Genomic DNA, 12,944 nt, shown 5'->3' on the forward strand with positions numbered 1-12,944 from the left:
AGGAGGAAGCCAGGAGCCCCGCAGGAAGGACCGACCGCCCGGTCGCGCGAGCCGACCCCCGAGGGGGCCTTCCCGCCCCCCTTCCCGCGGGGGCGCCCCCAGTCCCACGCCCCCCCCACCTTCCTGGGGGGTGGGGGGGTGCGGGCTGCCAGATCCGGGGGCCCCGCCGCCCCAGCCGCCGGGGACAGCCCCCTTTCCCCGCCCCCCGCCCCCTCCTCCGGCCCGGCCATGGATCTGACCAGCAGCTCGGGCGGCGGCGGCGACCCCCGGCAGATCGAGGAGACCAAGCCGCTGCTGGGGGGCGACGTGCCGGCCCCCGAGGGCACGAAGATGGGCGCCGTGCCCTGCCGCCGGGCCCTCCTGCTCTGCAACGGGATGAGGTACAAACTGCTGCAGGAGGGAGACATCCAGGTCTGTGTCATCCGGCACCCGCGGACCTTTCTCAGCAAGATCCTCACCTCGAAATTCCTGAGGCGCTGGGAGCCGCACCACCTTACGCTGGCCGACAACAGCCTGGCGTCCGCCACGGTGAGTCGCTCTACGCGGCGGCCGGGCTGCGCCCCCACCGCCCCCCGGGGCCCGGGAGAGGCGCCCCCCGTGGCTGCCCCCGGGCGCTGCACCTGGAGCCTAGCGCCTCCCTACTGGGGAGGTTGCTGGGGGGCGGCGGGGACCCAGGCGCCCCCTCCGGGCCCGGGGCTGGGTTTGGGAATCGGAAGCTGGCAGCAGCCGGCCGCGTTCCGGGAAGACCCTGAGAATCCTGGAGAGCGTTTGGCCCACCCCAGGCCGGGCAGTGGGGGACCTTGTGCGCCCCAGCGCTCGGCTTTCTCATGGATGGGGGGACCCAGGACTAGACCCGAGGCAGAGCCCCGATGGTGCTGGGGGATCCCTTTCGGGAGGCCGGCGCCCCATCTGCCCATCTGGATCTGAATTGGTGGGGAAAACAAAACACAAGTGGGGGGGTGGGGGTGGGGGTGGAAAAAAAAAAGCAGCAGCTCTCCAAAGCCCCAAATCCGAAGAATTTCCAGAAGCCAATTCCTTTCTTTGCTCTAACCCGTCTTTTATTCTTTTTCCTGCCGGGGCTCTGGCAGGCCAGCTGGGTGCTTCCCTTTCTGAAAAATCTCCTGGGCACCTTGGGAGGCTGGCGCTGGAGGGGGTGGGGGCAGGCGTCCTGGAATATCTTCTCCAGACCCAGGTCCTGCCAAGTACTAGGATGGAAACCCGTTTCGGGCGCGCCGGTTGTGCATTGTGCGTGGAGTATGTGCAGACGTGTGTTTTGTTGCTGGTGGTTTTATTTTGTTATTGTTTTAAAAGAACATGGCTAGAACTGAGTCTGCTAGATGAGACCCGGCAGGAAAAGCCATTGATCTGTTTCTGAAATCAAGTCTGCAAATGGTGGCCTTCATCCGATGGAGGGAGACAGCTGTGGTGGGGTCGCCGGGTGGGGGTGGCGGGTAGGAGGGGGAACAGGATGCTTTGTGTTTTGAAACGAGGACTGTTGAAAACACCGACTCCTGCTTGGGCCTGCCTGAGCCTGGCGGTGGTGGTGGTGTGGGTCCCATCCTCTTTGGAGAGGTGGAAGGTCTTTCCAGAATGCACTGCCCCTCCCCCTACACCCCACGTCCCCCCTGGGCCCACCCTGATCCTGTTTACCAAGTGCAGTGCGAGGGGGTTGAACCCCACGCCTGCCCACACCTGTGCCAAGAAAACCCAGCTAGGAAACAGGGTGTCTCCTGTCATAGACGTTTGCCCCGCACCCATATTCTCCTGGTGTGTGTTGCAGGCTGTGTGGCACATGCTCCGAGGAATGGGGAGGGGGGAAAAGTTCGCTGGAGAAGCCATACTCCTCTGATCACTCCCCCCACCCCCCAGAGGGCCTTGAAGACTTTGATTCTGAATTTTGGGTCTGTTGCACTCCGACCACCTATTTTTTCTTCCCGTGGGCAATGTTGGTGCAGCGTCTGCAAAGACTCCTTTCTGGGAGAGGCTCCCGGAGAGTCGCGACCCGTCCCGAATTCAGGCTGGTGCATGTTCTTAGACCCGTCCTGAGCCACAGGCCGCAGCCTCTGGCTCTTCGCTTGGTAGAGGGAGAACCTCAGAAAATTTGCCAGCACAGAGGAGGGTTTCAAATTTGGAAGGAATTAGTGACCTCAGCAGTTCCTGCCTGGGATCTGGAGTCCCCAAATCTGGCTTCAGAATTCTCATCTGGCTTGGGAGGGGTGGGGGGCAGCGGGGCTTCTCTTCTTCTTTCCCCCCCCCCCCCCTGTTGACCTCTGAAAATGAAGGGGAATTGGAAGGGGGAGAGACAAAATGGTCGAGAGGCACAGTGGCCTGCTGTGGATGGGTGGTCATGCTCCTGCCCCCCACTGGGGGAAGCCAGCTTTGGGGGCCAAAGGCTGCTGGCTGACTTCCCGTTGCTCAAGAGGTGGGGGCGGGGGGAGAAGGAGAAAGAGAGAGAAGGAGGCAAAGCCTGAGGCCGTGGTTTGGTTTCTTAAGCAGCCAGATGCCCCTATACCACCTTCATCCACAAAGGATGGCACCTTTTGGGTAGCTTGGGCCTCTCTGGAGAGCAGCTGCGACTTCCTGGACTGGGGACGTGGTGGCGGGGGGGGGGGGGGGTTGTCCACGGAACAACATTTGCCCTGGCTAAGCTTGGCTCCAGTGCTGGGGAACATGGAAGGAGGAACCACGAGGCAGTGTCCAATGAGCTGGCGGCGTCCCCTTTCCCTTCTTGTCACCCAGCCCCATGGGCAGGGGGTGTCCTGAAGGCTCTGGGGGTGGGGGGGCAGGTCCATTGCGTGCCCAGCTGTCTGAGGGTGGGCCCAGTGAAGTTGAGGGGTCCTCAGGGCAACGGTGGGGTTGGTCCCATGTTCATCAGGCGCTGTGGAGGTGGCCAGGTGGCCAGGCTCTGGGGGGGAAGCAGAGGAGTCCCTGTGGGGTTTCCCTTTGGCCTGGGTGTTATGTAATCTGTCTGCATTTTAGTGTGGCCCGAACACTAGCTGAGAAATATTAGCCCAAATGAAACAAAGGTGAATTTGCGTGCACGTCACTACAACAAAAAAACCCTTTTCAACCTTTGTGGCTTTTTTGCACTACCACCTGGTCCAGTCTTGAGCTGCTGTTAGGGCAAGTATGTTTCATGTCTGGTTGCATCCGTCCATGAAATGTGTATCATCTGTATTTTAAACCGTCTACACAGCCCACCTCGGAACCATCTGGTAATTATACTGTTAACTGTGTGGGCTCCAGGAACAAGATCCAGAATGATTGATCTGAATTTAAACAAATAAACAAACCAAATCTACAGTCTTTGCCCCCAAAAGATCTGCTGAGTCTGTCTACACTGATCCAATTACCTGGATCGTTGTCAGAAGTAAAGACCAGGCTTGTGAGAACACCACGGAATGGAGCCAGGGTGAAAACATATGGCCCCTCGAGCTCAGGACCCCAGCAGGCTGACCATTTCCTGCATCCCTCTGGAGAGATCTTCAGCTCCAGTGGGGTCCATAAGGAGGCCAGTTCAGTGGGTTCAGCCCTCTAGGTCATCTCAGCTGGGGGGTCCCGAGACAGGAGTGGCAGCAGCCTCTCCTTGGCCTGGCTGCAAACTTGGCCTCCTGTGGGGTTAGGTTGGGGCCGGCCCCTGGGCCCCCTGTCCTGGGCCAGTTTACTGATTAAAACCTTCTGGAGCCAACACTGCCGTGGCCCGTGACAGCCGGCGGGTTTGAGGCCCCCTGTTCTTGGAGACTTTGGATCCCGGACGCTTGTAAACAAAGAGGAAACACAAAAAGGCAACGCTGACCTGGCTGACGTGGGAGGGGGTGGGGGGTGGTTTGGAGGCGTTTGCCCTTCCCGGGTGCACACACGGCCGCACCTATAGGGGGAAGGGCCGTCTTGGACAGAATGCTCATTCACCGGCCCCATCCAGGCCGCCCAGGGCTCGGGCCTCGCCGGGAATTTTGCGGCTGACTGCCATGTGGCTTGTAGGTGACAGCCAGGACTCCTGCTCGAGCCTGGGGTTTGTCGGGAGCAGGACCCATTTTGTTGTTCTCAGGCTCTGGGTTGAATTTGATCACCTGCTAGACATGTTTGTCAGCTGGAAGAGGGCTTTGTCTGTGGGCTTTATTATTTCCCCTGCAACAGAGAAATACAAATAAGCTGCTTACCTTTCATTCCATCCGTTTTTTTGTTGTTTTTTTTTTTTTAATGCTGCCCACGGCATCTCAGAATGGTGGGTCTAGTCTGAAAAGCCCCGTATTTGTGGACCAAACAGTGAATGGAGCCAGGTGGACAGTAGGGCTCTTTATTTCCCCAGCCGTCATTCACCAACAACAGGGTTTTACGTTTTCACCACTCCGCCGCTCCGACTGAAATGTTTCCGGGCAACTCTTGTCACAGAGAGGAGGGAGCAAAAGCCACCTTAATCCTTATCGGTTTCTTTAGTTGGATGTTTCCTGGGGGAGCACCTGTCCTGGACTCTGACCCTGTGAAGCTGTTTCGCAAGACCCCACTGGGGGTCTCGGGCCAGGCGGGCAGCTCGGCTCCCAGAGCTGGTGCTTTCTACCCGATACTTAGAATCCTTCTTCCAGAGCAGTCATAACTCCCTGGGGACTCATCTGTGCACATGCACATGCTGTTTTTTATCTTTTGTCACATATACCATCCTCTGTGAGCCCACTCTCCCCAGCTCTGCTTTATTTGATGCTTTTAGTGGTAGTTAGCAAAAATCAAGATTTTCTTTTCTTCTTTCAGTGCCATTGGTCATAAGTATTTATCAAATTAGGTGCTCAGAAAACTTGGCTGACTGGAAGTAGCAGAGGAAAGGGGTGGAAGAAAGGAAGAAAGAAAAAGTCAAATCTCCCTGTGACCCGTGGCTAACCTTCCCAGGCTGCAAATCAGCATGTTGCAAGTGGGGAATAAGCTTTGATGCTGGTGTTGGCCTCGTGCAACCAGAGATGCCATTTCTGGCCACAGGTGAAATTGTGCTGCCCAGGTGGAAGGCCTGGGACTGCTCCTGGGCTGGGGATTTGCTCCCCCGCTGGCCACGGAGGCTGGTGTGGGGCTGCCCTCCAGGTGGTTTCTGCCCAGCTCCGCTCGCTCCTCAGCCGCCTGTCCATGCACCTGGCTTTGGGAGGGGGCACTACTGGGGCACTACTGGGGCACTGCCAGGTGAGTTTTTTGGAGGAACTTAAGGTGCCCCAGGGGGGAGCAGCGTGGCTCCATCTCGGGGCCCACTGGGGTTTGACCTGAGCGGGTCTCGGCTTTCCTAAGGGAATCCCACTTGAAGTTTTGCTGGAACGGACCTTTGAGACAGTTGAGTTATGTGTTTGATTAAATGATTAAAAGAGGCATTAGGTGAGGCAGGCTGGCCTAGGCATCTCCACCCTGGGGCAGAATGTCCCATCGGGTTCTGCCGTCACCTGGCGCCGGTCTGGATTCTGAGGCCGGGACTTCCTGGCCGTGCCTTTCTCTGTAGGATGGGACATTCGTACTTCCTTCCAGGGTGGGGGTGAGGATTGCAGGTAGTTCTGGCGAGTGCCCAGCGCACGGCAGGGCTGTGATAAGCGCTCTGTACCCCGATTTCGTGCCTTCCTAATTGCCCTGGAAGAGCTTCACGAAATGCTGCACAAATGGGAGGGCTATTTAAAAACGAACTGTCTCCAGAGAAAAGTCTGCTGTAATGAACAGTGCTTTGGGGAAAGTTAGGGGTATTGAGCCGCTCTGGCATGTTTGAAGGCCATGAAATTGTTGAAAGCAGTTTAAGAAGGATTTGTTGGGGGACACAGTCTCCTCTCGTCAAAACAAAACAAAACAGAAACTAACACACCGAATGCGTTCAAATGGCACAGTAAGGCATCGGATGACAAGTGAAATTTCTCTCCTACCCCCGCACCCCTACTTCCCCTGCTTGGAGGCACATGCTGTTCCCTGTTTCTCTTGTCTAGCTGGGGCATGCGGGAACTGTTCTGCACTGGGCAGTGGATGTCGGACAGCCCCCTGCCGATGGACATGTAGGTTATTCCCAGTATTTTGTTGCTTCGAATACAAATCCTCCCATCTTTATTCAGCGGAGTCATTTCTGTTTCTGTTTCATCCAAGGCTTCTGCTTCCTTCTTGGGAAAGTGCTTTGTAAGGGGGAGTTGACTCTCCGCAAGGAAGAGGAGGGCAGCATGGCCTGGAGTCAGGCTTCAGTCCGGCTGGGTGCCACCAGCCCCTCCGAGGGCCCACTGGGGGCTGTGTGGGGGTGAACAGGGGGTCTGACAAGGTCCCACTGACCTCCACCCCGAGGTCCTGGGGCGGCTGCTTCCTGCCCCACCTGAGCACATCATCTTCTGTCCCCAGACTTCCTGCTTTCCCCAGGATGGAAGCTGGACTGCCTGGCCCCTGGTAGAGAAAGGGAGGAAGTGAGAATTTCTCTTCCTCGCTGTCTGCTGATGAGGCGCCCTGTGCACTGGCCGGGGCACCAGGAGGCTGCGTGTTTGGAAAGGAAGCTCCGCTTACATCAGCAGAGCCAGTTTGGCGCTGGGAGCAACCAAAGGTGGGGAGGCCTCGTGTGAGCATTCGGAGGAGGCATCTGAGTGGATTGAGGCAAAGGGGAGCGCTAAAATTGGTCCCATCTCGCTCAGCCATTTCTCTCCACCAGTCCCAGGCGCAGTGTTTACGGGGGCCTGTGGGCCGTGGGAGGGGGGCGCAGTTAGACCCGGTGGAGGGGTAGGATGGGAAGGACACAGACTTGCAAGTTGGACCCACAGGACTGAGTCCTGGCCCTGCAACTTCCTAGCTGGTGACCTTGGGCCTGTCCCCTAACCTCTGTCCTTATCTGAGCAAGGAGGATTATAGGAACTTCCTTTTAGCCTGGCGTCAGGGTTAAGGGAGGTAAGGCGTGGCAATTCATTCCTGCATTCGCTCAACAGATAAAGTTCTAGGCACCTGACCAAAACAGGCCCCCGCCCTTGTGGCGTTCTGTGGGGACAAGTAAAAGCGAGTAAGTAAATATGAAATCCCCCAGGTCGTAACGGGGTCCACGAGAAAACACAGCAGGCAGTTGGGGTGGGGTGTGAGCAGTGGGAACGAGGAGCCTTTGCTGCTTTATTCCTGGTGGCCAGGGAAGGAGGTGATATCTGGGCAAGGGCATTCCAGGCAGAGGAAATGGCAAGTGCAAAGGTCCTGAGTCAGGACCCAGCTTAGGAGTCACCTAGCCCAGTGGCTGGCACCTACTAAATGTCCTACAGTTGTCAATTTCCGTCCCCCTGCTCTCCAGGAGCTGTCATCTATTGAAAACATACTTAGGCGCACCTAGACTGTGCTGGGTTCTGGGCACATGGTACCTCCTTGGCCACTGGAGTTTCCATTTTCATGCCTCTATTGTAGGTTTGTTTTTTTTAAAACCTAATTCCTTCCCAACAAATAGTGAAGAAAATAGCTTTGAAGCAGTGCTTCAAGAGACTCTTAAATTTAAAAGCCCAGCAAACTTTTAAAAACTCTCTCTCTTGTCCATAACTCTGCTCCAAGGATTTAGAATATACTGATTATTTAATTTACCATTTGCTTTTTGCTGATGGGGAAGCAGTGAGGGGAAGTGTGTTGCCCAAGACCCTTACAAAATGACTCAGAATCCAGCAGGGCCTGGATTCAAACCCAGTAACTTCCTTTGTCCATGGCTCTGCTGCTTTCAAGCTGCTGTCAAAAAGGACAAGATTGAGAAAGCTTATGAACAGATTAGCCGGGTAAACTCACTTTGGAGGGAAGTGGATGAGCTGGATTCTCCAGTCCGTATGTGGGTGGACGTGTAGGCATCAGGCAGGGAAGAAGGTACTTCCCTGGGGCAGGGCTGGCTGAGCCCAGCTCATGTGGGGCTATCAGGAGGGGCAAGACAACACTGGAAATTCTGGCAGCTTCCTCAGCCAGTCCTACACTCATTAGAGGCCCAGAATAACAGAAAATAGGAGTACAGTCCCCTGGTATCCCTGCTTCCCGCTTTGGCTTGCTTTCCAGCCCAGGTGAATCTGTGCATGGGTTTTGGAACAGGTGTGGATACTCAGCAGAGAAGTGGAGCAGCCGTTGTAGTAGAAAGGAAGTGTGCCAGTTAGCACAGGCTCACTGCTGTAACAAATAGCCCCACATCTGGGTGGCTTCATGCAGCACAGTTCCCTTCTTGCTCACCTCACAGTCTGATGGGGGTCCTTGAATGGATCTTCCTTTCTTGATGCAAGCTCCTTCAGACCAGGTTTGGGCTCTTCCCTCCTCTAGGTTCTGCATTGAGTTGGGGTTGGGGAAAGAGTGAGCGCCATGGTTGGATGGTTTGCAGGTCCGGCCATTCCAGTGGCCAGAACCTAGCCACATGGTTACAACGAGGAGCAAGGGAGGCTGGGAAACATGGTTTCATATGTGTCCAGGAGAAAATGGAGGATGTGGAGTGATTACTTCCCACCCAGGGTCATTATCAGAGGTGTCAGTGGGTCTTGAGGTCTCCAAGATGCCAGCAACAGAACTGCTTCCCTGGAAAGGATATTCAAAATGACACAGTCTCTTTCCTACTTCCTGCATTTGAGGTTGGTGGCAGGTTAGGAAAGTTTGCAGTCTTCTCTCTGTTGGGAAATAAAATAGAGTAAGCAAACCTCCTGCAAGGGATGGAGCAATGCATTAACAATTACAATGACTCTATTGTATATCAGCCATGTGCCAGGCACTGTGCTCATTTAATTTTTAGAACAATCCTATGGGATAAGTATTCCTAGTTTACAGGTGTGGGAATGAGGACCCAGTCAAGGAGAATTGGGCAGAGGAAGAAGAGAATCTAAGCCAGATCTGACCCCATGTTTGTGTGTGTGTGTGTCTACAAATGTATGTCCATCTGTCAGACATACGTAAAATTATTTCAGCTTCTCGAAGAAGCATCTTAGTAGGAAATGAGCAGGCTTATCGGTTTAGAATATTTGGCAGATATTCCTATGTGAATTTGTCATGAGAGTTCAGGGAACTGGCGTTGTAAAGTGAACGCCAAGTATTTATGAAGTGAAGGCACCAGGTACTACTAGGTTTGTGAAGCAAGTACCAGATATTAGGTGTGCAAAGGAAGTGCACCTAGGTACTGCACTTGCAGAGTGAGTACTTGCAGGTACTATGCTAGCAAAGTGAGTAGTCTCAGTTACTATGCTAGCAAATTGAGTACTCTTAGGTACTGTAATTGCAAATTGAGTACTCTCAGGTACTGTGAAGGCAAAGTGAGTACTCTCAGGTACTACGTTTGCAAAGTGAGTGCTGCAGGTACTGTGCTTGCGAAGTGACATGGAATCTTTGCTCCCAAAGGGCTCACTGTTAAATTGGGGTACACAGACGATTACGATACACGTAGAACAAAGCACGTTCCCCAGAGAGGTGTATGTCTTGTCCTTTTGTTTGGCAGGGGGAAGAACTGGCACGATGGGAGTGGGTGGCCCAGGGGGGGACTTCATGGGAGAGACTTGCCTGGGGGGATGGAGATGGGATTGTGCCTGGAGGAAAGGAGGGTTGTAGGCGGCGGGCTGGGAACGCGTGGAGGGAGGAGTGTGCCCAGGCAGGGGGGCGCATTCAGAGAGGTTGACGTGGCTCGTCCTGAGGGGTAGGCACCATCAGAGGAGGGTGGGAGACAGATGGAGGTAGGGTAGGTTCCTGGAGCCAGGAGGCCACCAGAACTTGCTGAAGTTTGGGGCTGGATTCATCATGGCCATTTCTGAGGAGGGGTGTTGGTGGTTTAGGACAGTCTGGGGACTTCCAGATGCCCCTGGATGGGAGCCCCGGGAGCCCAGGGACCGCTGACATCCCGGGCCAGGTGCTCATGCCTGTGGTGGCCACCATAGCCACCCATATGGATCTGGTTCTGCTTTTTGCCAGGCGCTGTGTCACATGGGCTGCGTTGCTGATCCCCACAACCGGCCAAGGAGAGATTGTGACTCTCTCCATTTTACAGTTGGGGAAACTGAGACAATACTCTCAGGAGACACTCGAATGAATGAATGAAATTACTGTGGTTGTCCTGCTGAAAGGGGAGAGGAACATGGAGGGAGTGGGATGAGCTGCGTACGTGTCTTTGCCTGTCCCCTTCCTTATGACCCCACCTGCCTCTCAGACCCCATTGCATCCTCCAGGGCTGCTGTGGAGATGGAAGGAGAGTGTGTGGTACCCCCAATGTTTCTTGGCTCCTAGCAGGTGCTTGGCCAACCCTAGGTGTGGGCACAGAGCCCCAGGACTCCCAGCTCCTGTCGTGGCCCCTAAACAACCATGGTGAAGGCGGCCAGTGCTGCTGGGCTGTGCCCCCCGAGGTCTCTGATTCTCCCCGAATCCTAGGCCTGACCCCCCCCGTCCCCATTATGCACCCCCATCCTGGAGACCTGGTGGCAAGGCCCAGCCCAGGCAGGGGCCTCTTGGGCAGGTGGCACCAAGTTAGACCAAGGCCTGGGAGACAGGGGGACGGGGGCACCTTCCAGATGCTGAAGGCGTGGCCTGCGCTCTGAGCCTACCGGGGAGGAAGCACGCTGGGGCCCTGGTGGGCTGTGGGTGGGGAGGGGCAGTGCCCACTGGAAAGGGGTACAATGGTGACTTGACCTCTGTCTCTTCCACGACTCTGTGACCAGGCTGGCTTCAGGGCGGGAAATCGAAAGAGATTGAATTGCCCCAGCAGTAGGTTGTTACTGAGCTTGGCGGATCCCAGAGCCAACTGGTGGGACGCCTGGAGGTGCGTGGTGGCTGGATAATGCTCCTAATTTCCTCCAGCCGTCTGAGTCCTCTCCTCATAAAAACACATTTAATCCTCACCACAGCCTTTCGATGCAGGAACTCAGAGGAGCTCCCATTTACAGACGGGGAAACTGAGGCCTGAGAGTTCAGGTTATAGAACTGGAACCCAGACAGTCTGACTTCTCCATAATGCTGGGTGGAGCAGCAGTGGCCACTGGCATGCAGGGCTCCCCTTCTTGTGGATGGGCTGAGTTTCTTTCATAAGAACCTGCGAGCTGCTGCTGTCACTGCCCCATCTTGTACATGAGCAAATGGAGACATGGGGAGAAGTCGCCATTCACCCAGTTGGCTATGATGGGTCTGGGATTTGAACCAGAGCATGACGTAATGGCGAGCAGCTGGTGAACAGGGATTTAGGGCTCAAGAGAGAGGGTCCGAGAAGCCCCCAGTGGTGAGGCTGGCCCCATGCTGAAAGGGGGGTGGCGTGCAGAGGAGGGGTGTGGGCAGCAGGTTGGAGCTGCTCTCAGGGGCCCCCAGGCCATCTCCCTACACATGGGTCTCCAGAAGAGTCCAGGCAGGGGTTGGCTTCCCAATTGCCCTTGTCCATTTTGGGATAATCAGGCCCACCTCTTGAAGCCTCAGTTTCCTCCCTGAGATGGCCTGACACTGAGGAGCTGAACTTGACTTCCCCGTGGTGAGCGGGACGCCTGCTGTGCTGGTTTGAAAGAATGTATGTCCCCTAGAAAAGCCATGTTTTAATCGAAATCCCATTTCGTAAAGGCAGAATAATCCCTATTCAGTACTGTATGTTTGAATCTGTAATTAGATCATCTTCCTGGAGATATAATCCAATCAAGAGTGGTTGTTAAGCTGGATTAGGTGACGACATGTCTCCACCCATTTGGGTGGGTTTTGATAGTTTCTGAAGTCCTATAAAAGAGGAAATATTTTGGAGAAAGAGAGAGCAGAGCAGAATGACATAGCCGTGAGAAGCAGAGTCTACCAGCCAGCGACCTTTGGAGATGAAGAAGGAAAACGCCTCCCAGGGAGCTTCATGAAACAGGAAGCCAGGAGAAGAAGCTGGCAGATGATGCTGTGTTCACCATGTGCCCATCCAGATGAGAGAGGAACCCTGACCATGTTCACCATATGCCCCTCCACTTGAGAGAAAAACCCTGAACTTCATCAGCCTTCTTTAACCTGGATGCCTTAGATTGAACGTTTCTATAGACTTGTTTTAATTGGGACATTTCCTCGGCCTTAGAATTGTAAACTAGCAATTTATTAAATTCCCCTTGTTAAAAGCCGTTCTGTTTCTGGTATATTGCATTCCAGCAGCTAGCAAACTGAAACACCTGCAGACCCTCCCCGGAGTGGGATTTAGCGCTGCAGGCTCTGCCCTTCCCGGGTGTGGGCAGCTCTCTGGCGCCTCCGACCCCCGCCTGCCTGTACCGCCTGGCCCCTGCCTCGGGCGCCTTCAAGGGCCACCTGCCCCTGGGGTCTCCCCCAACTCCTCAGGTGGAGTGCGGGATGCTCCCATGTGTCCCTGCACCCCTGCACCCTGCCACCCACCCTTCTTCCTCTACAGTGCAGCAGTGCCTCTTTGTCCGTCTTCTCTTCTCGCTATTCACCTCCCCACTTGTAAAAATAAAGCAAAAATAATCACATTATAGGATGTTGCGCTTATAAAATAAAGAAGAAAATGCTGGTTGAAGAAGAAGAAAACAATTCTCCCATAATTCCACCACCCTGAAATCTCCCGCGTTCATGTTTTTGGCTTGTAGGCATCCACTTTTTTCCTCGGCGAGTCCATATTAAACACATGGGATGAGATCTTATGTAGCTTGGCATTTTATTTTTATTTTTATTTATAAAAAAAAACTATTTTTTATTTATCTTATGTAGGTTGGCACCTTTATTGAGCACTCACTGCACCCTAGGCCCTTTTCTTGTATCATTACAGGGTTTCTCAGCCCAGCGTCTTTGACACTGGGACTGGATAATTCTTTCCTGAGGCAGGCCGCCCTGTGCACTCGAGGATGCTGAGCCGCGTCCTTTGCCTCCACCCCGTAGACGCCAGTAGCAGCCTCTCCCCAGTTACGTCAACCAGAACTGTCCTGAGACAATTCCACGTGTCGTTGGGAGGACACTGCCGCCCCGGGTGAGAACCGTGCATATCTCATTTAAAGCCCACTGGCCCCACAAGGCCCCATTTACAGAGCCGGCTCCAGCCA

General features: G+C 54.7%; 1 protein-coding gene across 1 annotated transcript in view; it reads left to right on the forward strand.

Moving 5' to 3' along the window:
- Window positions 1-225: 225 nt before the first annotated feature.
- CMIP (c-Maf inducing protein) overlaps window positions 226-12,944 on the forward strand; it is a 229,176-nt gene continuing 216,457 nt past the window's right edge. Inside the window, exon 1 of the mRNA XM_077133124.1 lies at window positions 226-528. Coding sequence (XP_076989239.1) covers window positions 229-528 — 300 coding nt within the window. The 5' untranslated portion in view covers window positions 226-228. The remainder of the gene's footprint in view (window positions 529-12,944) is intronic.

The sequence above is a fragment of the Tamandua tetradactyla genome, chromosome 16 (assembly GCF_023851605.1).
Source record: "Tamandua tetradactyla isolate mTamTet1 chromosome 16, mTamTet1.pri, whole genome shotgun sequence".
In the NCBI taxonomy this organism is placed as follows: Eukaryota; Metazoa; Chordata; class Mammalia; order Pilosa; family Myrmecophagidae; genus Tamandua; species Tamandua tetradactyla.